At 42.0% G+C, this 27,297-nt stretch overlaps 1 protein-coding gene across 1 annotated transcript in view; it reads left to right on the forward strand.

The window, feature by feature from the left end:
- Window positions 1-1,113: 1,113 nt before the first annotated feature.
- The window catches only part of DST (dystonin), a 105,793-nt gene continuing 79,609 nt past the window's right edge, over window positions 1,114-27,297 (forward strand). The window contains exons 1-9 of the mRNA XM_026034273.1: window positions 1,114-1,136; window positions 3,460-3,551; window positions 4,264-4,399; window positions 14,886-15,038; window positions 17,762-17,995; window positions 18,262-18,543; window positions 19,371-19,916; window positions 22,304-22,480; window positions 24,916-25,039. Of these exons, the coding sequence (XP_025890058.1) occupies window positions 4,265-4,399; window positions 14,886-15,038; window positions 17,762-17,995; window positions 18,262-18,543; window positions 19,371-19,916; window positions 22,304-22,480; window positions 24,916-25,039 (1,651 nt within the window). The 5' untranslated portion in view covers window positions 1,114-1,136; window positions 3,460-3,551; window position 4,264. The remainder of the gene's footprint in view (window positions 1,137-3,459; window positions 3,552-4,263; window positions 4,400-14,885; window positions 15,039-17,761; window positions 17,996-18,261; window positions 18,544-19,370; window positions 19,917-22,303; window positions 22,481-24,915; window positions 25,040-27,297) is intronic.

Below are 27,297 nucleotides of genomic sequence, written 5' to 3' on the forward strand. Positions count from 1 at the left end.
TTGAAACAAAATGTCCTCACTTCTAGCTGTGATTCAGGGAGAGTTTTAAGTGTGTTTTCCAAGTGCTGATAAACTTGGATTGCTAACAGGTTCTGGACCTGTTCAGGTCTGGACAAAAACTGGACAAAAAACATATTTTCCTCTGAGGAAAAGGATTTTTTTTTCCTTAAATCATTTTATTTGCCTTGTCCTTATTTGAATAGGTGTAAAAGCAGTATGTTCTTCATTGTAATTTAGTAATCCATGTGCATAGATAGCAAAATATTGGTATCCTGTGCTGGTTGTACATATACACACTTGAGGGTAATGCAAAGGCAGCAATTCAAATATTCTTTGTATGCAAACATTGTTTGGATTTTATCTGTTGATTAATGGCTGAGAAGCTGTGCTTTTTCTGTAATATCAATCATTTTATAATGACTGTACATGTGTATGAATAAGCACCATAATCATAATCTTTACAAATCTCTAGGAGGAATTATTCTGTTAATGTCTATAATTGCATGACATTTTTGTTCCTACATCAAAGTGTCACCGTAATGCATGTGGTGAATAAATAAAAGGAAATTATGGTTATGTGGGAATACTGATATTACCATAGAATTGTGTTTCTGTGGATGTTAATGGTAAATATCTCAACGATTTATATGTTCTTTATGATTCACGTTACTCATCAGAAGTCAATGGAAGAAGAAAAGAAAGAACATGTTGAGAAAGCTGGGGATTTACTGAAATGGGTGTCAAACCTCAGCACGACACTCGGCAAAGAAGAAGGAGAAAAGGCTGAAAAGACAGACTTGCCTAAGCAGCAGGTACACAGATGTCATTTCATAGAATACCACTTCCTCTTCTCAGCTTTTTGTGTTAAAACGTGTAAATATTCCATAAATGCCTTTGTTTCCCCCAAATCAATATCCACATCTAATTAAAGATGTCCTTCAATGTTTGCTTGTAAGGGGTGTGTTAGGTGAATGAACATCAGTGTTTTGGGACACAAACATGGTAGTAATGGTGCAAAACCTCATGTGGAGGCGATGTTGAGAAAGCTGGGGCTCTGCTGGAGTGGGTGTCCAACCTCAGCAAAACACTGTATCAAAGGAGGAGAACAGGCTGAAAAGACAGACTTGCCTAAGCAGTCTTGGAGTGTAAGGAGTTTTAGGGAAAGCCTTACCCTGCACGCCACAGCATGGCCTTGGTAGAGGGACTGGGCATCCCGTGTGCTCCCTTATCCTGGCGCAGCTCAGTGTTACTCACTGAACTGGGCCTGGTACCTCCCAGCTGGGCGCCACGAAGGAGGGAGCTGGCTGGAGGTGCCCAGGAACTGGCTTTCTTTTTGCTGGCTTTTAAAAAGATGTTACCCTGAGGACCCCTCCTGTCAGGGGCTCCGGAGATGGTAGTTGAAAGACTTCAGCCGAGCAGGTAACTTGCCTTAGCAAGGAAGGGAATATAGAGGGTAGTGACTGAGCCCCCTTTATTGTCACAGTCGTGCACAGGTTGCTGGGTGGCCTGTGCTGCCTGCCTTGTGTTTAACAGGGATAGTGTTCCTGCTGTTGTGTGCAGTTGTTCCTCCAACCATAAATTTCCACCTGTGAAATTCAAAATCACTTCAGACTGCACCCCATCCCTATAGGCCTGCACAACAAAAATAAACCTTAATAAATACCTGAAAGGACTTCAGTAAGTAAAGTTCTCCCTGCACGCAGATCAGGTACAAAAATGCAGACATGTGGTCAAGCAGACTTGATCCTAGCTCATCTTTCAAGCAACCTTGGCCTGTGCTTGTGCTGGTCTCACGCCCTGGTGCCAGCTGGAGAGGCCGGAGCAGAGGGGCTGGGAATGAAGCTTGGTGTGGCCGCCCGTGCAGCCCCGGCAGGCAGTGACGCTGCCGCCAGCGCCAGGCTGCTGGGCGCCCCTGCAGGCTCTGCTCACACTGTGGTGCAGAACCACTGAGTTTGTGCCTCTATTTGTAGGACAAAGTATGTTTTTAGTGATTTGGAAGTATATTTAGGACTGAGATATTAAAAAAAAACGTTCAGGACTGGCCTTTTTTTTGCTCCTGTTAAAGACAACGGTGAAAATCCTTGTGAGCATTCAGCCAGCAGTCAACTCCTTAAGGTATTGCCACCTGCCTAGGTCTGATGGCGTCTTGCTCCAGAGCCCCACCTTGAGCCCCTAGAAAATTAGCCATAACTTAGCTGTCCTGGCTTCCTCTCACCTCCTTTGGCTTTCCGTTCCCCCAGCAGAGGAGATGGACATTTCCAGTTGGTGCTTCCTTCTCTTCTGAAGTGGGCCTGTGAGATAGCACAGTTACTGAGATAGCAGGGCTTAGCGTGTCCTCACTGGCTAGCAGGGATGCCTGGAAAATTGTGTGGAGATGTGCGGGACTGTTGACTTGATAGTTAATGTTAGCTCAAAGAGGTTTCACACACAGGTTTGGGTTTTATGGGTGAGCTGAGGAGGGGCTGCTGCCCGCAGTGAGAGGGTGCATGGAGCAGCCATCGTGTTCCCATAGCAAATGGAGCTCCCGCCCACCCCGCTGCCTCAGGCCTTCCTCAGGTGTCTATATGACATCCCGGGCTTGCTCACCCTGCCCAGGCATGAGGTGGTGGGAAACCGGCCCGCTGGTGCTGCCAGCAAAGGGAGACTGTTTCCAAGACTCGTCCCCTTTGGTGCTGGGAGCACGAGGACTGAATGTGCCAGGCCATGTTTCACCTGCTTGAACGTGGCACCTGAACATCTCCTTGGGGTGCTTCAGCACCTGCATGGCACTTGTTCAAGCCAGCTCTTGGTACCTCCTGGAGACGTGGCATTTTGGTCATGCCAAAGCCAGGGTAGCTCTTTTGTGTGAAGAAACTGCAGACACTTCTTCATAAATGTTCAAAAGCAAAGGTGAAGTTCTTGCCAATTCCTCTGCTGGAACCACTGCTCTAGCAGAAATGCCACAGAAATTATCATGGGGAGAATATTTAAAAAATACTTCTGGTATTGTGTATGTCTGTTACTGAATTTCATGAAATGCTGTGATAGAGTTTTAAGTTAATATCTTGCATCCTGAGAAGGGAATGACTTCTTGAATAGGACTATTATAGTCACCTCTTTCTAAAAATGTTGTAAACTGCATCAACAGTAGTCATAATTGATTTTAAATTATTTTAAATTAGTTAAGTGCTATGGTAAAGTTTTAAGCAAATGACATTTTAAAATAAATTCTATTTGTCTTGACAAGTAGTTCTCTGTAGTTCTCTGATACAAACAGCTTATCAAACCAGAAGGTTTAATGACTTATCTATATGTGAGATATATTATTTCTGCCACAGTGAATAATACAATATTGGTAATAGCCAGTATTTTTTTTAAAATGCGAGTTCTTATTCCATACAGTTTTATATTAAGTGAAAATGTAATGTTTTTTTCAACATGTGTGCCTAACTAAGTCTTAAGCTTAGGTTATTTATTCTTCAGATTTCCCTGGATGAAGTGTCAACCAAGAAGGAACAAATAGCTGAAGCTCTGCAGACCACTCAGTCATTTTTAGCCAAGCATGGTGACAAGTATGCCATTTCTATGCTTATTAATTTTCAAATAATGTAAATGAATCAGCACATAGTGTTTGCTTGAAAAGAACTCATTGTCATCTTATAATGCCTATTATATTTTACATATGAAAGTGACTTTTTTCTCAGTTTTACAATTTTGTCTTTTCATTTTGGGAAAACCTAGATTAGACTTTTTATTTTAGGAATTATATATCTCTGATCAGATTGAAAAAACATTAGGCAGCAACTTATATTTGAAGTCAAAATAATTAACAGTAGTAGTAATTTAATGCTTGAACTACGTGTCACAGGTTTGTTTCATCTGTCTCTGAAATCAGCCTATTTAAGATACTAAATTACTGTGATATCTTTGCTACTTGTCTTGACTGGTAAATTGTAGAGAGAGGCATGTACAAGTGACAGTCCATTATCTCTAGTGATGATTTGTAAATCAAGTAAATTTTTGACTAATGTAGCTGCTTTTCCTGTACAGCTACAAGCAGTAGTTATAGTTTTCTGGGACATGTTCATAACTAAGCTGTATTTTTTATATCCAGCTGTGTTTTTACCATCCATTATAATATATACTATAGTAGGCGTGATTTTTTTCTCCTTTTTAAAAAATAAAGATTCACAGATCACTCCCTGAAGTTTAAAAAAAAGTGCTCAGAACTCTTTCCTTTCCTCTCTCTCTTATGTATTTATTTGTTTATTTTATTTTTAATAGAATGACAGATGAAGAGAGAAATGAAATGGAAAAGCAAGTCAGATCCCTCCAGGAGAGTTACAGCTTATTATCCAATGAAGCTCTGAAACAACTGCAGGAAGCACAGTATTTGAGTGATGAAAAGATGGAAGAAAAGGTAATAAGATGGAAAACTTACATTTCAGGCTTTTTTGATTTTTACTGCATGTTGTGGAACAATATATGAGCAGTGAAGGTTAACAGCCTGTATGGAACTTGAGAACACACTTTTATTCAACTAAAGGTTTTCTGTAGTTGGTGTGGTGAACTGTATAACCCTATGTGTGCATATGAACATTTTGCTCATCAGATTTTTTGTGAGGAATCTTAATACTGTGTGCCTTGCATGAAGAAAGATAAAACATTCATCTCTTAACTCTTCTCTTTCAAGCCATCCTTTGACCGCTAAATAAGTCTTACGTTTCGCTGCAAAAATGACACCATAAAATCACATGTTAATCTCTCACATTTATCATTTGGAAATGTCCCAAAAGTTATATAACCACACTTTTTTCCTAAAAAAACTTGGGAATATGGATTGGAGCACAGACAGTGTTTACCTCTGAGATATTACAAATATGTCTGTAAGTGGATCTCAAACTTAAATACAGAATTCTCTAAAAGTGCATTGTGAATGAATATACTCATATACATATAGAGGCAGTGACTGTTAATTTAGTCTAAATCATATTGCCAAACTGAGTACATGCTTTCCACGCAAACTAAATGCAATAGTTGGTGCTAGAATATTTGTTTCCCTATTGTTGAGTGTATATACAGAAGTGGTGTATGCTGTAAACATGAATAGCATGGTGGTTTTGTATCACATACTGTTTCCAAACAGTCTAACCTTTCACAGACATTTAGAGCATGAAAATTTGCCTTTCAGGAATAGCCTCAGTTTGCTCACTCTGCAGTCATCTATTCTTCTTTCACTAACTCTGTTTGTGTGTGCAAAGCATAAGTTTTCAATTCACAGATGCATGTTGATTCTAAATCTTTTATCACATCGTGTGCTGTTGAATGACTGACATAGATCACTTGCGCATTTGAGCTGCTAACATTCACAGCATTTCTCCAGTACTGGTAAGTACATATTTTTATGCTTCACATGCTTTCAAAAGCAAAAGAAAATTTAAAATATACAAGCTAAAAGTACTGATACCTTTTTTTTTTTCATATTCCTTTTTAGGTGAATAATGTCATTGCTGGTATCGTTGACCAAACAACTGGAGAAGTCTTTTCAGTTTTTCAGTCTGTTTTAAAAGGTTTTATTGACTATGGCACTGGAATTAGATTGCTTGAGAATCAGCTGATTCTATCTGGAATCATTTCTCCACAGTTAGGAGTATGTTATGATCTGGAAGAAGCTAAAGCTCATGCCCTGATTGATGAGCAGACAATGTTGCAATTGCAGGAATTAAGTAATGCAAAGAAGCTTATTTCAGAATCATCACTAATAAATCTTCCAGTTGTATCAGCTTTAGATCAAGGTCTAATTTCAGAGTCTTTGGCCATTAAAATTCTTGAGAATCAGCTTTCAAGTGGGCACTTAATTTTGCCATCTACTGGAGAAAACCTGACTTTACAGAAGGCTTTCCAGAGGAATCTGATTCCTCCAACATTATATGCCAAGCTTCTGGAAAGACAAGACACGTGCAAAGATCTCATAGATCCCAACTCTGCTGAAAAAGTTTCCCTTGAACAGATGGTTAATAGAAGCATAATACATGAGGAAACAGGGCTAAGGCTCTTACCTGTGAAACCCCAAGAAAAAGGCAGAATCACACTGAAATGTGGAAGGAAGATCACTGTCCTGAGGGCAGCCCATGAAGGACTCATTGATCGGGAAACCATGTTCAGGCTGCTGGGAGCTCAGATAGTGTCTGGAGGGATAATTGACGCCGACTCAGGGAAACGAGTGACCGTGGAAGAAGCCATGAGGCAAGGGATGATTGATCAGGACACTGCCTGTGGGATTCTCACCCATCAGGTTCAGACTGGTGGCATCCTCTGCCCAAATTCTGGCAAGCGCTTGACAGTTGACGAAGCTGTGCAGTGCAACTTGATATCATCTACCAGTGCATTATTGGTGTTAGAAGCTCAGAAAGGCTTTGTTGGCCTCATCTGGCCTCACACTGGTGAAATATTCCCCATATCAACTTCGTTGCATCAAGGGATGATAACAAACGAGCTGGCTTTCAAAATACTAAATGGTAGGCAGAAAATAGCTGCGCTTTACATTCCAGAAACCTGTGAAGTCCTCGGTCTAGATACAGCTGCGCAGTCAGGGATAATAGACCTAAAGACTCTCTCTGTTTTGAACAGTGTGACTTTACCAGATAAAATGCCTAATGTAGAAGAATTAGAATCTCCAGGTAAAAATGCTGTAAAATGGTTATCAACCTATGAGCTTCAGCCGTCTGTGTTGCGTGATGCAGAGGAGGAACAAGAAGGTTCTGGCAAAGAAGACCATGGATGTCATCACAGTTTGGACCAAGCTAAGAAATTATTTATATCGTATCTAATGGTAAATAGTTACATGGATGCAAACACTGGAGGAAGACTATTACTACATGATGGAGAACTGCAGGAAGCCATCAATATATTAGTGGAAGGTGACGCATACAACGTTGATGTGTCAGAAATGGAGTTTAGTAACAAATACATAAGCCCCAAAGGAAATAATCTGCATTCAGTTAGCAGTGTACCTTTCAGTAATGTCACAAGCAATGTCCAGGGTGAGCTTTCAGGTGCTGAGAATGCTTCTAATGGCAGGAAATTAATAGATCTGGAAGATGTGGGGAATAATAAAGACTCACAGGGAAAAGACTTTCATGTATGTAGACCTGATGTTTGTAATACTATTACTGAGCAATCAGGATATACACAGGAGATTTTGTTAGCTAAACCTACAGAAGATGGAAATACAGGAGGTAATGGTCAAAATTCTGTGAACAGAAATGCACTCACGAGTCTTCTGGAGCAGTCTGAATGGACGGAGTTACAGGTGTGTAAGCCTAAGGATCAGGAGGGAAATTTGGGAGATGTTGAAGGATATCTTCCAAAGGAGCCACAGCAAAATTTCATTTCAGAAACAGAAGAAGAAAATAATATGTGCATGCCAGGCAGTCTGGATGAGGAAAACAAGAGTTATACAGCCTTACAAAATGACTGGTGTGCGAATGATTGGTCAGTTAATGAAGCCCCAGGAGATCTGGAAAGGTGCACGGAATGCACGTTTCACATTTTACATGCTGATGATAGCGGATTGTTACCCGATAACAGCCAGAGAGATGACTTCCAGGGAAGTCTTAGTTTGTCCATACATGCAGATATGGAATATAGCTTTCCAGAAGACCTTGCTTGTAAAGATTTAGGAAGGCAGATAGTTGACATGCTACGATTTGAAGACAGTGGATATAGCAAGGAACCTCTCCAGGACTACGCTGATGCACATCACAGGCCATCCATAGCAGGTGTTGGCAGTCCCACCTTGGAGGATTGGACTGATGTGCAGGATAGGCTGTGTGCAGAAGAGAGCAGCGTGAGGCACTGCAGGGCCCTGTTAGCTGGCAGTGCTTTTGGATGTGATGGAGCCCTTGCGGGCGGTGGTAGCAGCCCAGCACAAAGGCTAGCATCAGAAGAAGCCAATCTTGCGTTTCATAAGTTACAGCAGGTTGACAGCAGTTCTGATTCATCACTAGAAGAGAGTGATGGCATCCCACAGTTTGAGAGTAAACCCTTGCACCGGGAATGGGATGAGGGAGACTCTGAAGATGACAGCTCTCAGATTGATGAAGATGAGGAGGAGGAGGATGACGCCGCCTATGAAACTCCTCAAGTTGATGATGACGACAGTGATGTCTACCATACTCCCCAAGTTGATGATGAGGATGAGGATGAGGATGATGATAGTTCAGAGCTAGGGGACGATGATACACCAGAGCCTGATAATGTTCCTTTGGGTTGTCTAGAGGAGAGATGCGGTCTAATAAATCCAGAAGAGAGCAGCTCTTTTCAAGATCTTGCAGCTAATGCTGGAGAGAGGGTCCCTTATTCAGGGGATCTAAATCTGGCAGGTCTGTCTGAGGGCATTAATACAGCTCCCACAAGTGCCAGACCTTTGGAAACCTACCTTGAGGAGGAAAAGGAAAGAACAAGGAGTTCTGAAGAGAGAAAGCTAACAGTGCCAGTTGCTCTGGATAGGGAAGGAACTAAGGAGCGAGGCCTTAGTTCCTTACTGTATGAAAGAGATGGAAATGAGGCAGGTGACAGGAAAGCAGAAAGAGATTCCTGTGAGGACGAATCTGAAGGAACACAGGAGGAGGAAGATTATGATTATGGCTATATGGATTATGATAGTTATGATGACTCTGATACTGAATCGGAGAGTGATGAAGAAATGGATGTTTTTTACTCACACCATCGATGTAAAAATATAGGTGGCCAGTTGTTCACTCCTTTAGGAGACATGAAAAATAGTGATGAAAATAATCAGAACATTGATAACTGTTACCATTCTTTAAGCACCCTGACAGAGGATTGTTTGCAGTTCCAGTCCAACCAGGGACTTCCAGGGACTGGCAGACTTCCAGGGACTGGAAAATATAAAACTTCACCAGATTTTTCCGAGGAAACATGTATTGGTCTGGCACGTACAAGTGAAGAAGAAAGACAGCAAGAAGGAGATGATGAGTATGCGAATGCTATCAAAAGCAGACATATGCCACAAGATATTCCTGAATGTAATCAGTCTGAAAATGTCTTTGATGCTGACTGGATTTCTTCTAAGAGCGTAGAAGAGTTTAGGGTTCCAAGTTTTCAGCTTCTTGATGATACTGAGACATCTGATAAAATAGGAATAACCTTCTTAAATGCAAAGCAAGCTATAGATCCGGAGGCAAAAAATCAGACAAATTTGTTTCTCCCCGAATGCTCTTTACCTGTTCATAGCATGAACAGAGACAATACTGGTATCATGCCAATGTTGCATTCAAATCATGAGCAAAACCCAAAAGAAGAAGTATCTGTAGAGGAACAAATGTTAAATGACAGAGAATTCCTTGGACTTACGTCTCATGTGAGTGATGGAGCTGGTCTGTGTTCAGTTACTGATCAAACAGAACAAGCCATGGATAGGAAGTGTGGTCAGATAGAAACAGGGTTTGAAAGCCTTAAAGAAAATACAAATACAATAAATATTACAAAGGAAAGTGATACCCAGGAGCTAAGTAGAAGTCCCATTCACATCGAAAGTCTTGGGGAGATATTTGATGCATTGGTAGTTAAAGCTGATAGAGAAACTCCTGTTTCAAGTAAAGAACAAGTAAATGCGGATCAAACTTTGCTTGACACTGGAAGTGATGTGAAATCAGATGAAACTAAGAGCTATTTTAATCTTTCCTCTTCTATGAAAGAATGTGTAACTGGTGTAAAAGCAGAAAGCAGCCCAGAACTGGGTAGAGCAGAATCCTCTTGCATTATAGATGGTGAAAGAGGGGGACATGATCTGCAGAACGAAAAGGAGTTTCTGCCCAAGGACACAGCTGCCACAGAAGAAATGCGTTCAAGTGAAGCAGACTCTCATACTCATTCCCTTCCCCAGAAAGTTACAGTAAGTGCCAAGGAAATGAACATGACCAAGGGAACAGTTATCTGTCAAAATACTGTCAATGATGTTCATAAGGGCAGCTCGGAAGGTAAGAGCAGCAATGACCATGAACATGCCCTCATGACAGCAGGTGCTTTGGCAAGGAATGAGAGTGCCAAAGATGCAGGGAATGGGCCTGGAGCTCTGCTTTCTGGGAATCCCCTCCATGCCAGTGACGTTTCTTCAGTAGTTCTGAGCAGCACAGGGGCTGGGCTGGCTAATGTTGCCCAGGAGGGATATGAGGCAGTGAGGAACTCCAAGGGAGAGAACTTCGTGGTTACTGAGACTCCTTCCTTCGAAAATGGTTCGGAAAGGCAAATGTCCATGGAGTCATTACGAAAGGAAATAGGGCTCTGCAAAGATTCTCAAATCAAGGAAGCTATTTTACAATCCCCAGAACTGTCTGACACACTCCCAGAAGCCTTAAAGAATATACTGCAAAGCAAGCTGAAGAAAGGACATGTGCATCCCAAGCAGAAGGGCGAGCCCCTGAACTACTCCGACACTAAAGCTTTAGTGCAAAATTTGCTTACAATGGTTAGAAGCACACGGCTTGGGGGAGACACGTCTCGTGAGTCAGATCTAGAGCAAAGGAGTGATGATCCCAGGACTGCATTCCTGGCTGCAGAGCCGCACGCCTGGGAGGCCGCTGCCTTGCTCGGGCCTGACTGCAGGAGTCCCGACCTGCTTCGGGATGTCCTGAAGCAGGAATCCTGCAAACAAAAGATGGATGATCCCGAGGAAAAGAAGAATGAAGCAGGCCAAGGAGTAAGAGCTGCTGTTCCTAAACTTACTACTTCTCAACTTGGGCAGATTTTTCAAATCTCAGCTGGAGATGGAAGTGCCTACAAGTTAGAGGAGCTGCTAAGCAGTTTGCTTGCAAGCTCACAGGTCACTGGTGTCACCGTAGGACATGATGGTAAAGGCCAAGTAGATGGGCTTTGTACTCTTTTCTCAACAGAACAATCAGAGATTCCCAAGGAGAATGTGGTGGAAGATGACCCAGCTTTTGCTTTGAGAAGTGACCAGGAACATGAGAAGACAGAGAGCTTTTCCAAAGGCTTCCCTGAACCTGTTCAGAAAGCAAATGAAGCAGCCCTGGAGGACAGCCCAGCTGGCATGGTAAGGAACTGCAGCTGGGATGGGCACTGTGCCATCTGCTAGAGGAACTGCGTGATATTTTTTAGGTTTGGGAGAACGTAATTGAACGAGAAGAACTGTTGAAAAGAAATAAATACAAAAGAAATTTAAAATAACAAATACAAGTAAAAAATTTAAAAGAAATACAATTAACCAGGCTTTTTTATTGGCTAGTTTCAAATCTGCCGGTTTGTAAAACCTTTTCTTTTTACAACTCATTTTCAGTACAGTGGAGTAGAGCAGTGTTTAAAGCTAACAGAGAAACTGCAAAAGCATTTGCCTGTGGTTCAAGACATGAAGTGCTACCTAGATAATCAGCAGCCGATTAGTAGCAACCTGGAAACACTGAAAGAAGAACTGGAACAATTAGAGGTCAGTAAAATGTGCTTCCTACTTGTACTTCAGTTGTGGGTGCAAGGAAAGGCCAGTAGTTAAAAAGGAGAGATTTCAAATATAATTAAATTGGATTTAAATATTTTTCTTGCTTAGTAACAACACATTTTGCATGTTTCTCTTTGCAGTCATTTGAATCAGAGCTGGCTGCCTTTGCCATTATCCTAAAAAAAGATAGGAAGCTGGCAGAAGAGTTTCTAAGGCTTTCTCCTGGAGATGTTCCCAAGGAGAAACTTGAAGAGTTGAAGATAAGCTATGACTATTTGCAGGAAGCATTTTTGATGGTCTCAGATACGTCTTCAAAACGGGCACACCAAATAATCTGTGCTGTTGACTCTGAAATGGTATGTTTTGATGGGGACACCTGTGTGTGTCTCATTACAGTTGTCTTCAAAGGAATTCAGCCAAAAAAGAAGGGAGTTAATATATATATTAAATATATAGCCAATATATAATATTGGCTTTATTTAATATGATGGAAAATGTAGTTAAACAACAGGGGCCTAAATACATCTATAACTTCCCTTTCTAGTCTAAGCTTGCCGTATCGCACCAGCAACTTCTAGGCAAACTGCAGGAGTATTCAGACTGGATCACAGGGAAAAGTAAGGTTGTGAATGACTTCCTACTGGACAGTAGTGACACAGAAGACATGAAGCAAAGTTTACAAATCCTCAAGGCAAGTTTTTTTTTTTTTTTTTTTTTTTTTTTGGGGGGTTTTTTTTTTTTTTTTTTTTTTTAAAATTTTTTTTTTTTTTTTCCTGTGGGGGGTTTTTTTTTTTTTTTTTTTTTAAAAAATGCTATTCATTTTTTGTAGCTGTTCATTAACCCCTATTGCTTAAAGAGAGAGCTAGAGATAACTGCTTAAAAAGACAACTTGATGCTGATCCATGAAGAAGTACTGTTTATTTGTTTTTTATCCTTAAAAGTGTTTCATAAACTTTGGATTACTAAAAAAAACCCCAAACAACAACCAAATCTTGTTTTTCTTCTGATAAGATTTATTGTAGGAAATCCAGCCCTTCTTTTATGTTACTGGTATTTCAGTTATTAAAATTATATCTTAATGTATAGGATACAGATTCTTCATCAAAGTTTAATTAACTTCCAAATCAATTAGATATAGGTACTTTATGGAAGCAAAAAATGATGAAGGATAATAAGCTATTGAAAGACCTCATTACAACTGTCACTGAAATGAGTCAAGAAAGCAAAATAAGTCGATTTTTAATTAATGTTCATACACATATATGAACATATATGAACATATATGCATGAAGGATAAAAATACTATTTTTTTGTGCTTTAATGGGGTCCCAGTATGGGTGGGTATCCCATAGGCATACACAGCTGTAACTACACACAGAGTTTGCCACACTGCTGTGCATGTCATTGTGGAGCTAAGCACAGAAATGCTTGTGGTAAACTTGTAAACAGCTCTAGGTCTTGAGATGGGTGTTTTGTAGAACTAACCTGCCATTCGAGTGAACACAGGCTCGCCATAAAGCTTTCAGTGTTGTAAGTCAGCCAGTTCTCAGACATTCATGAGAAAGGGATGAAAAAGAGAAGTGCAAGGTTATCTTATTTATTACTTGACCATGGATTATTGCATAGAAAACCATGCACAAAATCATTCAGATGCCTGGCTGAGCATGTCGGAGTGATTCTGAGCAGAGGTTGGATTTACTGGGCTCTCAAAAGTGTTTTGGAACATGGGTCTGACTTGAAGGATAGTGATATTTGTAGGGGTTTTTATCCGTACTGAATTTGTCTTCGTTCCTTGTCATTTGCTTCCCTTCCTCTCCAGAACGCTGCCACGGAGCTTGGCTGCACAAAAGTGCAGTTGGAGGCCGCTGCCTTTGACGTCCAGTTCTTCATCTCTGAACACGCCCAAGATCTCTCTCCTAACCAGAGCAAGCAGCTGCTGAGGCTCTTAAACAGCACCCAGAAATCCTTTCAGGAGGTGCAGGAAGCAGTAGCAGCTCGAGGGAGACGTTTAGAGGCTCAGCTACAGGCAGCGCGAGACCTGGGGGATCGGAAGGTTTGCCTTTCTGTGCACATGTGTGCTGAGTGGTTTCTCTATGGATGAGGAATTTGAATACCAGCATGCAGTACTAAGTGCAACCCTATCCTGTCCATTTTTTTGTTATGGATGTGTTCATAGTTCTACAGAGACTGTACTGATCAAGTTTGGTGAATTCTCAATTCTGTCCTTTCTTGGGGCAATCACAGCTTGCAGAACAAGCGTATTAGATGGCAGACAGAAACGGTTTCATAATGATCTCTGCAGCCTGAGGCTCCCAGGCCTGCTCTTTTGAGCAGCCGGGGAAATTTACTTGACATTCCTCACAAGTATTGGTTGTTCAGAAGCTCCAATAATAAATAAAAAAGCAGTCAGCTCAAGGCTGCTGCTGCTGCAGCTATACTGTGCCATTGCTTGGCACTGCTGTTCTGCTGGAGATTTTCCATTTTCTGATCTGCCAAGTCATCTGCTGTGCAGTCTTTGTCCTTAGGGTTAAAATGCTGGGTTTGTTTAATCTAGTCTTGCTAGCATGACTTGTTTGGGCCGAAATGGGGTAGAAGGGCAGATGCATGAGGATATCAGCTTGCAGGTACGAGATCTAGATGCCAGGGCACTGGGGGCTGCTTAGGGGCTAAGAGATGCAGTTACCTCTTCAGCTGGTACAGCTGGCCAGCAGGAGCAGCCTTTGCTTTCATAGTCAAGGAGGCCAGGAAGCCACTATGGGGCATCTCCTGCTCTGCCAGAGAAGCACAGCGAAGCCTTGCAGTCACCATCGTGTCACCACCACCTGGATAACCAAAGGATTTTTAGCCTTCTGAGGACCTGTGTTGTTTTGCTCTTTTGTTTCCTCTCCACTCTGTCAAAAAAAGTGTAAAAGAGGGTGAAGCAGAGGCATAGATGCTTATGTAGGACTTGGTAGCAATAATGATCTTGCATGTTTTGTTCTTTGCTGCTGCTTAAAAGGTCAGCATTGTCTATTCAGGTAACATATGATGCATACCAACAGAGCTAACACAGAATCACAACTAACCTCTGTTTTGATGTTCTTTTTTCAGCTTTAACAAGTGTTTATCACAGGCTTCAAGCAATTAAGAGATTGGATTTTCACTCCTGTTGTTTGGAGATTTCATCTTTCACATAGTGTGCATGGCCAGACTTCTATTGGGCAACTCCATCAAACACGGTCTCTTTTACTTACAGCATATCTGAGGTTTATCCATAACTCCTATACGTTCACCTTGCTCTGTGTACCACTGCTATCATGTTTACAGCATACGTTTAAAATCACTGCTCTGTGATGCATTTTTAAAAGGCAGCTCCTATTAGAGTGTCTGTTAGCTTCTAGAGCGAGGAAGTTTTAACTTCATTGTCCAACTGCATTTGGCTCCGATGCAGGATGTGGCTGAACGGCAGCAGGAATGCAAGGAGAAGCTGCAGGAAATGTGCGACCTGCTCACGCAGACCGAAAACCGGATCCTCGGGCACCACGAGGCCCTTGTTATTGGGGACAGCAAGGCCGAGCTGGAGCGCTGCCAGAGCAGGCAGGAGGTAGGTGCACCCCGATCGGGTACCCTAGCGAAGGCTGAGCCTAGAGGGCAGCGACGGGGCGTTTTCACGGGGAAAAAGGCTGTTGGATGTGACCAAAGGAAAGTAGGTTTGTTTGGATGAGCAAAGCAAAGGTCTGAAGGAGTGTCTTTTCTTTCAAAATATTTGAGACTAGAAAGCAGTAAAATAGGGAGCATGTACAAAACGTTTCCAGATTTGTTATATGTCTCTTTAGCTTAAGACTGTTCCTGTCAGATGTGATAAAATCACATTTGTTTATTATATTAAAGTCGCATTCTGGCTTTGTGTCTGTGATAGGGAGGATTTATCCTTGTTCACAGTGTTCCTGAGCTCCAGCAGACTTTCTCTTGCCAGAGGCTTTCCCGTGCCTCCCTCTGGCTTTCTGATGAATTCGGGTTCCAGGGGCTGCTCAAGGACTCCTAGGTGCCCTTAAGGAGCAGATCCCTGTCCGTGTGTCAGCTTCCCTGTGCCTTGCAGCACGATGAACCCTTGCTGCCTTTCCCAGGCGGCATGTGGCAGCTCCTGGCTTGGTGCTTGGCTCCAGGCTTGGCCCGAGAGAGCAGGGCCAGCCCTTCACGAGACATTTCCAAATCCATGAGACTGGTGGCAGGCTCGGTCCGTTTCCCTCTTTGGAAGCCAACCCGTGTGTGCTGGTGTCCGCCTTGTCCATGAGGTCTCTCCGGGCCCAGGGAATCATTCCTGACCCAGAAGGTGAAGCCCAAAGCGTCCTTTGGGAGCAGGTCCCTTGGCTGAGAGCCACTCTAAGCACTGGGAGCCTCCTGGAGGCCAGGGACCCTCACCTAGGAGCTTCTGCTCTCACCTGGCTGACACTGCTCGAGATTTTGACACTTAAAGGGCTGGAGAATTTGATCCAGCCCTTCCTCCTGCTGCTAGTATTGGTTATAGCAGTTAGACCGCAGAGCTCCAGCGAGCTCCAAAGAGGATCAGTAACATGTAAAGGCAGAAGTTTCCTGACTCCTCCTGCCTCACTTTAATGATCTTCAGAGTAACACAAGCAGCAAGTTTACGTTCCTTTTGTAGTCGGTGGAAAAACATAAGTACTCTCCAGAATTCCTAACCTAAATGTGTGCTCAATAGTCCATGCAAATAAAGGATTTATGTAATATACAATATACTTCAGTTTTTAATATAAATAAATATCAGCTATCCTTGACTGTGTAGCAGGCAGCATAACAGGCAAGTTGTTGGCTGGCTGATTTCTTGCAGTTGCAGCAGGGTGTCCAGAGCAGGGAATGGGGGTTAAAGAAGGTTTCTCACAGATCACGTCGGGGGAGCTTTGGTCCTTCATAATCTGTATGGGATGGGAGCACAGGCAGATTGCTCAGAGAAGGAGAATCTTGTTTCAATGCAGTGTTTCCAGGCAGAGCATTCTAAAATACTCGCTGAATTGTTAAAACGAGTTCTTGTTTCAGCTGCAGCAAAATCTGCAGTCTAAAATGAGAGTCAGATCCTTTATGTCTTGTAGCATCACGTATTACACTACATAGAGAAGAAAGCATTTTATTATTTCAATAATTGGGTGGATATATTCCAAACCAGAGGTGTTTTAATAATTAAAGCTCCTTTCAGGTAACTGGAGGGCAGATGTTCTGTCTGGCACTATCATATGACAAGGCAAACTGCTTTGGTTAAAATAATATAAAACATCAGTCCCATGTAAAATTTAATGGAATTAAACCTTATTTTGAGATTGAAAGGATTACATTATGATTGATTTTTTTGATTGCTATACCAAATTACATGAAGAAAAGAGTTCTTACGACATTTCTGGCCTGACTAAAACTAGGAAATATGGGGAATCTTCTACCTAGAAAAGATGAGCACAAATTTCTGCCTTGTTTTAGTTCCCTCTGCAACTTTTAATTACAATAGTAATAGAACTGAATTTCCCAAGAGGCTTGCCCTACAAAAGATAGTGTAGCAGATTTACTGTGTCTCATGTAATATATACATATGTTTTATTCTATGTATATGAGTATATGGAGACTAGAATATTTGAGCTACTAAAGAAAGAAAGAAAGAAAAAGGCCTCGGTCAGAAGAGAAGTGTAAACCAAGAGATTTCCAAATTGCAGTCATTTAAAAAAGAACTTAGCTGTGCTTGGAGATGATAAGGGCTTTATCTATCTATCTATCTATCTATCTATCTATCTATCTATCTATCTATTTATTTTTTAAAATAAGCTTAGTCTGTAGGTCATTAGCATGTCACATAGACTTAAGCAAAGGAGGACCGGTGTGATGCTCGTAGCCAAATCAGAGGTAGTTCCTGATCAGTGTGTATAAAAACCTCAAGGGAGGCAGTGAGGAGGAGGAGGGGGGCGGCCTCTTTTCAGTGGTGGTCAGGGATAGGACTAGAGGAAATGGCTTCAAACTGAAGCATCGGAAGTTCCACAGGAACTTAAGGAAGCATTTCTTCACTGTGAGGGTGACAAAGCACTGGAACAGGYTGCCCAGAGAGGYTGTGGAGTCTCCTTCTTCGGAGATCTTTAAAACCCGCTTGGATGCAGCCCTGTGCCACGTGCTCTAGGTGACCCTGCGTGAGCAGGGGGGTTGGACTCGATGACCTCTGAGGTCCCTTCCAACCTTCGGCATTCTATGATTCTATGATAGTTATAATAGGTTAATCTGAAAGTTCTTGTGATTCATTTACTTAACCCTATTTACTTTCTCTTTTCCCCAAAGGAAATCCAAAAAGACATGAGGGAGAGTGCACAGGCTTTGGCAGAGGTGGTGAAAAGTACTGAAATGTTCTTGAAAGAGAATGGAGAAAAGTTGTCACAGGAAGACAAGGCTGTTCTGGAGCAGAAACTAAACGAAGCTAAAACCAAGTGTCTGCTTCTTAGCCAGAAGGCAGAAGAATCCAAAAAAGAACTGGATAAAGCTATGACAACTGCAATTAAGCAAGAAACGGAAAAGGTTGGTAGGCAACCATTATTTGTTTATGCAAACTGTTTATGGTGCTGAGGAGATTAGACTCAAAACTTCTTACTCACAAGCTAAGGAGAGATTAAAATCATATTTCATGTGGGTAACTCATAAACTATTTGCCCTTTTATATTCTTGGTAAAAATAGCAGCATTATGTGTCAATTAATACACTAATGTATCTTGAATGGTCTGTTTGCATATACTATATTATGTAGCACCTAAAGAAGATTCTGAAACTGTGAATTTTCAATGTAGGTTGCAGCCATAGAACAATTGGAAGAGAGTAAAAATACGATAGAAAATCTCCTGGATTGGTTATCCAACGTGGACAAAGAAGCAGAGCACGGTCGGAAGCTGAAGCAGGTGATCGAGCAGAACGGGACGCACTTTGAGGAGGGAGACGGGCAGATGGTGGAAGGGGAGGAGGACGACGTCAATGGCAACCTGCTGGAGCTGCAGCAACACAGGGACACGCACGTGGACAGACTAGTTAGAAGCACGGAAGATAACCTGAACCAGCAGTATCAGAGAGTCAAGGTACTGTTAGGGGACTGATTGGATACGTAGCTGTTAATCCTCACTCAGAATGATTGAATTCATTCACATCCCTCCTAGAGTAGACTTGGAAATGGGCACTAGGGAATTGGTGATAAGCACTCATGGGTGTTTTAGAAGGTACTGCAAATTCACCGGTATTTAAAATTGTTAAAATGGTTATTTGCTGTTAAAAATAAGAAAAGGAGATGTTTTCCAAGGGATTCTCTCTCTTTCAACACATGTTGAAAACTGCAGCAATGAATCTATTGTTCTTAGTTTCTTCTTGTCAGAAATCCATGTAGTACAATCAAATTATTAGTTCCTGTGCGACAGGTAAATAATATGTGAGAAGCAGGGACACAAATTCATACTTCATATGACTTTTCCCCTAATTTCCCCTAAAATAATCTCATACAATTCTCCCGGAACATGGATAACCCATAGCTAAAATAATAATCTGCATGTGCTACTGTCAAGTTTTATTCTACAAACTTGTCTTTTAGACATACAGGAGAAAGTGCTTGTGTGATAAATATTCTAGTATCTCCAAATTCTACTGATGCAGACATTGTTTAGTCATGTGCTGTGTATCTGACTGGATTTACCTTGTGCTATTGCTTAAAATTTTGAAATTGTACATAAATATGACCAAGAGTTGAGCTTTAAGTCAGAATATTTTAAAAATATTTTTTAACACATGAGATTCCTATCGTTTGATGAATTTTGCTTTACTTGTAAATGGAATTGAGCAGAGATTTCAAGACAATAATGGTCTATGGACACCTTATGAGATGGTGCTGATAAGGCTCTTTCTGTTTTGCTTGCAGGCTCAACATGAGAAAATCATGTCACAGCAGCAGGCTGTCATCATTGCAACTCAGTCTGCCCAGGCACTGCTCGAGAAACAAGGCCACTACCTTTCCCCTGAAGAGAAGGACAGGATGCAGAGGAACATGAAGGAGCTGAAGGCCCAGTATGAGACTGCTTTAGCAGAGTCAGAAAGGAAAATGAAGCTAACTCATTCTCTGAGGGGAGAACTTGAGAAATTTGATGCAGACTACAGTGAATTTGAAACCTGGCTGCAGCAGTCGGAACAAGAACTTGGTAATTTGGAGGCCGGCGCTTCTGATTTCAGTGGCATTATGATCAAACTGAAAAGGCAAAAGAGTTTTTCAGAAGATGTTATATCTCACAAAGGTGATTTGCGGTATATTACCATTTCTGGACAAAGAGTTTTAGATGCTGCGAGGTCCTGCAGCAAAAGAGATGGTGTTAAGGTCGACAAAGAGGGTATTGATACTTCAGCTACCTATACTGAGGTGCAGAATAAACTGGACAGCGCTTCAGATCGCTTCAAATCTCTCTATACTAAGGTAAGTGTTGATTCCCACTGAGCAGGAGAGGCTGCTATAATGGGTATAGCAGCTTGTGTTAAAAGGAATTAATCAGTGAAACAAATTACTGCGGGAAGCTGTAAAGTTCACAGCATCACAGAGTGGTTAAGGTTGGAAGGGACCTCTACAGATCATCTAGTCCAGCCCCAAAATTAGGTAACAGAAGGAGATGCTTTTCTAGGAGATCTGCTTTAGTCAAGCATTGAACTAATTGCTGAACGGGTTAAATTTTATACCTTGTGTTACAGAGGAGGCCAGACTAGATTTCCTCATTGTCCCTTTGAGCCTTAAGCTCTCTGAGTTTATAATGGTGCAAGATGCCTGAGTAGCATTTTGAGTTGGAAAGAAATTGTAATACTTTTAGATTGATAACATTCCTTTATTTTCCTTGCAGTATTTCCCATGCTTATTTATTTGTCTCCTTACTAATGAATTGACTATAATAAGAGCAAGATTACACCAAGATTTACGTTCAAAATTTCCATTTGATTTATATTTATCATAAATAATGTGACCCAGTGTGGCCTTTGTTGTTGGCCCAAAGCAGCAAGTAAACACCCACTGATTTGAGAAGATTGACTCCCATTTCTATGTCAAATAAACTTGTGTATCCTGTGTGTGCCCTGGAGAGGGAGGACACTTCATCTGCCAGAGTAGAACCAGCTCAGCTTAACTCGCTTGTTCCCTGTGCTGACTCTTCAGCTGTTAAAAATGACAAAAAAAAAAAAAAACCCAAAACAACAAAGCAAACAAAAAACCCCCCATGTTGTTCAGTACTGAAAAAGTCTGGAAGTGGAAACTTTTCCAGCAAGATATAATTATGGTTTTAAGCCAGACTGACTATCAGGTTGTCTTGAGTTGCCTCGAGTTGCCTCAAGCACCTCATAAATCTGTAAGATCGTTGGTTCAGACACCGCAGTAGGGCTGTGCTGGCCACTGGTATCCCGTTGGTCTGCAGCAGTTGCCATCTTTGCCTGGCAATTTTCATCTCTTTAAGGTCTCCATGCTCAGAAGCATGAACTCTGTGAAGTCATGGATTTGATCCCTGAATTCCAACTCCAAGTTAAACCCTCTTCTCTTAAAAGATGTGTGGAGAAGACTGTCTACTTAGAGAGGCTCGTTTTTATTTCCTCACATCATTTGTAGAAAGAGTGAAGCTAAAGGCTGCAGTGTGATGGCCTCTAACTGGTTTGTTAGATTGTTTTGGGTGGGGATGTCAGCATTTCATTGCAAGGTCTTCACAGGGCTTCATTTTTATGCTGCAATGCCAGCAGCTTGACTTGATCTCACATACATCAACTCGCCACATTCAACCTCTTGCATGTATATGTTTAGCCCAGCCCTAACAGAGGTGCTGTGAATATCTGGCACTTCTGTATGCAGAGCAAAACCAACAGAAAGAGGATTTTTTGTATTAAATTGAGCCTTAAACTTAAAGGAGTTCTGATTTTTCAACTTTTGGTAGTAACTTTATTTTCCTTTTGTAAAAGCTTCTTTACTTCTTACAAAACCCTATTTATGAACAAATATATGTATTTGCATGCACACATGTGAATTTGTAGGAATTCTAATTTCGTCTGGGTTTGTTGGAGGAAGCTTAAACCAGTCCTTAGCTAATCGGTCGTGTTCAGGGTTTGCATTCTATGTTGCTCCACTAGATGGAGTCCAAGTGTAAATATTGAAGTAAAATCCAGTTCGTCTCAACTTCAGAATACAACTGTTTAGAGTAACTGTTGATAAATATTGTGACTTGATACAATCAGAAGATTTTTGCAACTGTCACCAAAGAGCCTGGAAGGATTACAGGGGCATTTCTGTGTGACAGGCTTTGGAGCGGGCTGGTGTGCGGGCGCTGAGGCCCCTTGGGCATCACAGGGCTGCGCTCTTCAGAGAGCAGAGCACACTATGTGTCCTACTGACCTCTGTCACTTTGGATTCGCTGGGCACACAAAAGGATTTTGGAAGCCAGAACCTGCTCTCTGTATTTCAACAAACATAGAAATGTCTGATCTTCTTTTTTTTTGGATAATTTCTCACTTGCATCTAAGTTTCAGAATGCTGACACGCTGAGGCTTTACACTGAGGGAACAAAAAGTCATCCTCAGGCTTTTACTAGTCTATTACAGCAGGTTGGATTCCTGTTTCCTGTGGCAGTGAATTGGTACTAAATCATGTGTGAGAAACACGAACTCTGTGGATAAGTCTGGGCTCTCTCTAGGGTTAGTCAAGATGCCAGTTAGTGGAATGATGACAAGAAAAAATCCTACAGTATTTCAGGAAATGCAAGTATGATTGTGACATTGTTATGAAATGCAATCCACAATTTAATGCCTGGTTATTTGTTTGATTATTTTCTGCTCCTTTAGTGTAGCATCCTTGGAAACAACCTTAAAGACCTGGCAGATAAATACCAGCACTATGAAGATGCCTCCTCGGGGCTTCTGTCAGGTCTCCAGGCCTCTGAAATAGCTGTGAACAAACAACTGTCTGAGCCCATTGCAGTGGATCCCCAAAATCTCCAAAGACAGCTAGAAGAAACCAAGGTAAAAAGCTTCACCAAGCACAAGTACCGTGTTCTAACTAGAACTGCTTTTTGTCTGAAAAGCAAGATAATCTAATATAATCCGCGTGGCTGAAGGCCAAATTCTTGCCTTGCCTGAGTGCATGTAACTCCTGGTCCTCAAATTCAGCTGCCTCAAGTGTTATCTGAGGAACTTTATTTTGGAAATTTAATGGAGCACCAGGTTAGTGTTCCTGTTGTGAAAGCAAGATGCATTTCCTATCGCTGGGCAAATGATAAGGTTTGGAAGTCCTATGGCAATCTGGAAAGTTTGAGAACTAGGCAAGGATTTTGCTGACAGGATGGGGCTTGTGTCTGAGAAGACCATTCGTTGTTGTCTGTGACTTTGCTTTTTCTATTCACGCTTTTATTCTGCTATGAGGCATTTTGTAAGGAATTATACTGCATCAGCCCTGAGATCTGATGAATCTGTTGGTCTGCTGCAGTCATACCCAGGACTATATGCTCTGCAGACATTGAATATAACCTAATTCACCCTCTGTAGAAGCATTGTAGCTTTTTCCCTGAAGGAGTGAAGGAGTATCCTAGCATACACCAGACAGGATGGTGATGGAGCTTGTCCAGGTGAACACCAGTTCAGGTGCACAGAATGTAAGCTTGCAGAAAGCTTTAGGAGCCCAAGTTGAAGGTGACGGGTAGAAAGTGTCATTAGGACGGGGTTTGACAGTGACGGTGAGTCCTTTAGCCGTGTTCCCCAGAGGAACCTGCCAAGAAGTGCATCTCCCACACTGTGCAGGGAACATCTGCTGCTGGTCCTGCCCATCACACCGGTATGTGACAGAGCAGACTCAAAAAAGAAACCACTGCAATGTTACAGGATTTAGGAAAATGATTTTCTTTCATAAATGGGAGTGTAAATTTCAGATTTTTAACACTAGAGCAATTCGCTGCATTTGTGCTTGTAGGCAGCACAGAAGCAGAACCAACACCAATGCCAATCTGAAGCTGTTTATTTAAACTTTTCGGTACTTATGTCACAAGGAATTATATCCTGTCTAATGCCAATTTTCATGCAAGTAACACAAAAGGGGGGAATACTGTGGCTCCTTTATGAAATGCTCATGTGGATTACTTGCCACACAAAAGAGCACTCAATGAGTATCAACTGGGAAGAAGGGAGAGGCTGCAAAGCATCAAAAGATTCAAAGGAAGAGCAAAACCAGGGGGCTGCAGCACGAAAGCCAATTAATGGGAGCGAAACAAAGAGTATTGCTGGAGAAGTCAGGTGTTGGGAGTTAAAGCTGCCCCTTGTAGCCGACACATGCAGTTCATAATCCCGCTAGACACTGACCTTGGCAGCGTGGTGCTGTCTAATCTCTTTAGAGGGATTAACTGTTCTTCAGAATATTCTTCAGGGCCTCTGGCATAAGCTTGTTTGCTTTCTGTCAGCATACTCAGTTCTCAGCTATATATCATTTTTTTGTGCACATGCACTATTTTTACTTAATGTAAGGAAAATTCCTCTTCAGGTCAGAGTTTTACTTCTCAAATAGCAAGCCATAGGAAGCCATAGCTCTTGTGGCATGCCATTTTCAGGCTGCTGGCTGTGCTGTGGACAGGAGCTTGCCCTCTTGGTCCTGGCACCGTAGTTGGGATCACCCGGCGCAACATCCGCTCCTCACGTAGGCAGCCGTGTCAGAAAAGAAAGTGAGAGGAGAGGGAGGGACTTGCGGCAGGATCGGGCGAAGGAAGACGAACACGTGTCACATGCAGGAGCACAGGGGCCTTCAACAGGTCAGGCACCCGTCCCTTGACAGTTGTGCTACAGGCACCGGGGCAAGAGGCTTTCAGAAGCTGATTCCACCCTTTCAGAAGTTGATTGCACCTCTCTTGGAGCTGGAAAGAGCCCTGGTTGAGATGGTCTCTAAATCTGTGTTCCTTGACTGGATAAACTTAGCCAAAATTCAGTGTCCCCAGCTCCAGGAGCTGCTAAAACTGTGAAGATGGTCCTCATGTTTCATGGTAATACACTGTGGTTTCAGTGTCATTGCTGCTCATCACTGGACACTTTCCCCTGGAGCTGTTCCCTGATGCTGAGTTGACAAATACTTTTATTTTTCTTTTGGGTAACAAACAGATGAGTTAGTACAAATGGTCTTCAAGAAGTTTCATCAAAAGACACATTCTCAAGTTCCATGCCAGCAAGCAGTGCGTCAGAGTAGTAAAACAGAGGATAAATAAGTTGGTGTAGAAAGTAAAACCAAGACCAGAAAGGCAGGGGGTTGTCATAGCCAGCAGTGAAGATCTTTCTTTTATGGAGAGGTCACACTTGAGTTGGCCTCTTCCCAGCACTAGGTTGAGGCTGTGCAACGTGTCACCAGTCCTGCCTGTGTAATTTTTAGCTGTATAGAGGATAATAGCTGGAAGAGGATAATTGTCAACTATGGAATTTTACAGGTTCTTCAAGGACAAGTATCTAATCACCAAATTGCTGTTGAAAAACTGAAGAAAGCTGCTGAAGTGCTTCTGGATACAAGGGGAGAGCTGACCCCAGACAAAGATAAGATTCAGAAAACACTGGGTAAAATGTTCATTTTTCTTCATACCTCCTTTTATCACCTGGCTCTGCACCCAAGTACTGGAAGAGACAAAATACAGAGTTCCCACATTCCTGTGTCCCTGTGCTGGTCCAGGTTTTGTTGAGTCATCACCTCTTATAAACACAGTAACTTTATTGTTGGTCCATTTCCCACATTTGAAAATAGGCTCTTCACTTAGTTGTCATTGTTTTGTTTTTGCCCGTTTTTCAGGAATAGGAACTATGTTTAATTTATATGCTGCAAATGAACATGTCAGAGTTAGTGACTTGCTGAGGAGCATAAATTCTCCAGTGGGCAGTTCAAGATCAAGGAACATAATCCTAGCTATTGCTTTCCAGCGAGTTATTGCAAGCTTGCTTAGCCAAGATATTACCTCCTCCTGACTTCAAGAAGCTCCCTTATCAGTTTTCTATGGTTGTGGGAAGTGTTGCAGCATGACATTCACCACAGTGTGAAACTTGAATATTATGTATGTCACACTTCCATCTCTTATTGCAATCCCACAAGTAACTTGCAGAGCAGCAAGGTAAATCAGTGGTTGCCTTGCATCTTTGAAGTCAGGGATGAAACTCCATAGAAGGTACAGGGAGTAGGGACTGGTATTATCTGTGGTCTTGCAACTATAAACAACTTGGTATTAAACAAATTGAACACCCTTTTTCTTGTGGGAAGAGGAGGGGGTGGTGGCAGTTCCCATTTCACTCATTCTTGCACATGTAAGCTCTACTCCTTAACCCTGAAATCGTGTTTAGATTCAAATGAGGCCAAAACCATACACGGCCAGAATACACTAATCACAGTTTACATCTATCTGTCTATCAATATTAGGTTGAGAGTGAATTCGTAGCTTCTCTTTATTAAAGTACTTCCTTACACAGAAAACCTTAGGAGCAGAATAAGACTTTTCAGACACAGAAACTTTTATTATGAGAGAGCACAGTGGTAACTCCTGCTTAAATTTAGTTAATGAATGAAAAGTTCCTTTTCCATGAAGGGGGGAGCAGGAGGAGGCTGCTGCAGAAGATGATGATTTCACTGAACGATGAAAATAATCTGCTATAATTCCTGTGCTAACAAAGAATAAGCTAATTAGAGCATGTTGGTAAAGGAAAGTTGGGTGTGCAGGTATATGCTCCTTGCCAGGCTTCTCACACCCCTTCTCCCTGCCTGTGGTGCAGTTTTGTTTAAGTGCAGCAGCACAGACCTGGTGTTGAAGAGGAGCAGCTGTCATTCTGGTCATGTCCAAAGTGCTGCTGAACCTCAATCTCAGATAAATTAAAGAATTTCCCACTAAACTACAATTACTGTTTTATTAATATTTAACGTGTAACAAGTGTACTGTGACCTACTTGCTCTTTGGGGAATTTTAATTGTTTGCCCATAGGAGGTCACCTAGTTCTTTTCCCTGCCTCAAATGAGGACCAGCTCTGCCCATGTCATTTTATGTCACTCCTGACACATATGGCCAGTGAAGTCTTCTCAGTTCATCTGGGATGAGATGGGAGTAATGAAGTATATTCAGAGCAGCTGAAGAGAGGATCAAGGCAATTTCCTTATTTCAACCTATTTGGCAGGTAATTAGTGAGAGTAACAAAAGGCTTTACAGTTGGGAAAATACAGTGAAATTAAGGAAGAAAAATATCCTGTTTTTCAGAAGAATTCTGCAGTGAAGTACATTAAACCACAGACTAGTCTAATCCTATCTAGAATTATCACGTATATTTTAATACATCTGACACAAAGTTACAGTGTCAACGTGCTCATTAGGAAGTAGTGCTACACAGGCAGTGGGATGGAGCACAAGAAGGGATACAGAAGAGGCTAAAAACTCCCCTATGGTGTGTGCACTGAGGCTCCTTGGGTGGCACAGTTTGATTTTCAGGAACTTTCCCAGGTTTATCCTGGGGGGAGGGTGGCCTCAAGAGGAACCATCTGGAAGAGCCTTTCAGCTCTCACAGTTCCACAAGAGAGGGGCTGCAGAAGAGCTGTCCGGCTTCTGCCTTGATCCTTGGGATCAGCCAGCAGCTGTTGGGAGTCAGAGCGCCTGGGAAGCAGCCCCTGAGCGCGGGCGAGCAGCCGTAAGCTGTAGGACATCTTCGGCCCCTTAACTCATGTATCCTTCTGGCTTTCTGCCCGCATCAGTTCTTGATCGCTGCTTTTTTGTGTGTCTATTTTTGCTGAATAAAGTGATGTTCTTGTTCAGTTCTACCCTAGGCTTTTTTTTTTTTTTTTTTTTTTT

Source organism: Nothoprocta perdicaria, unplaced genomic scaffold (assembly GCF_003342845.1).
Source record: "Nothoprocta perdicaria isolate Ctin4 unplaced genomic scaffold, notPer1 scaffold_141, whole genome shotgun sequence".
Classification (NCBI taxonomy): Eukaryota; Metazoa; Chordata; class Aves; order Tinamiformes; family Tinamidae; genus Nothoprocta; species Nothoprocta perdicaria.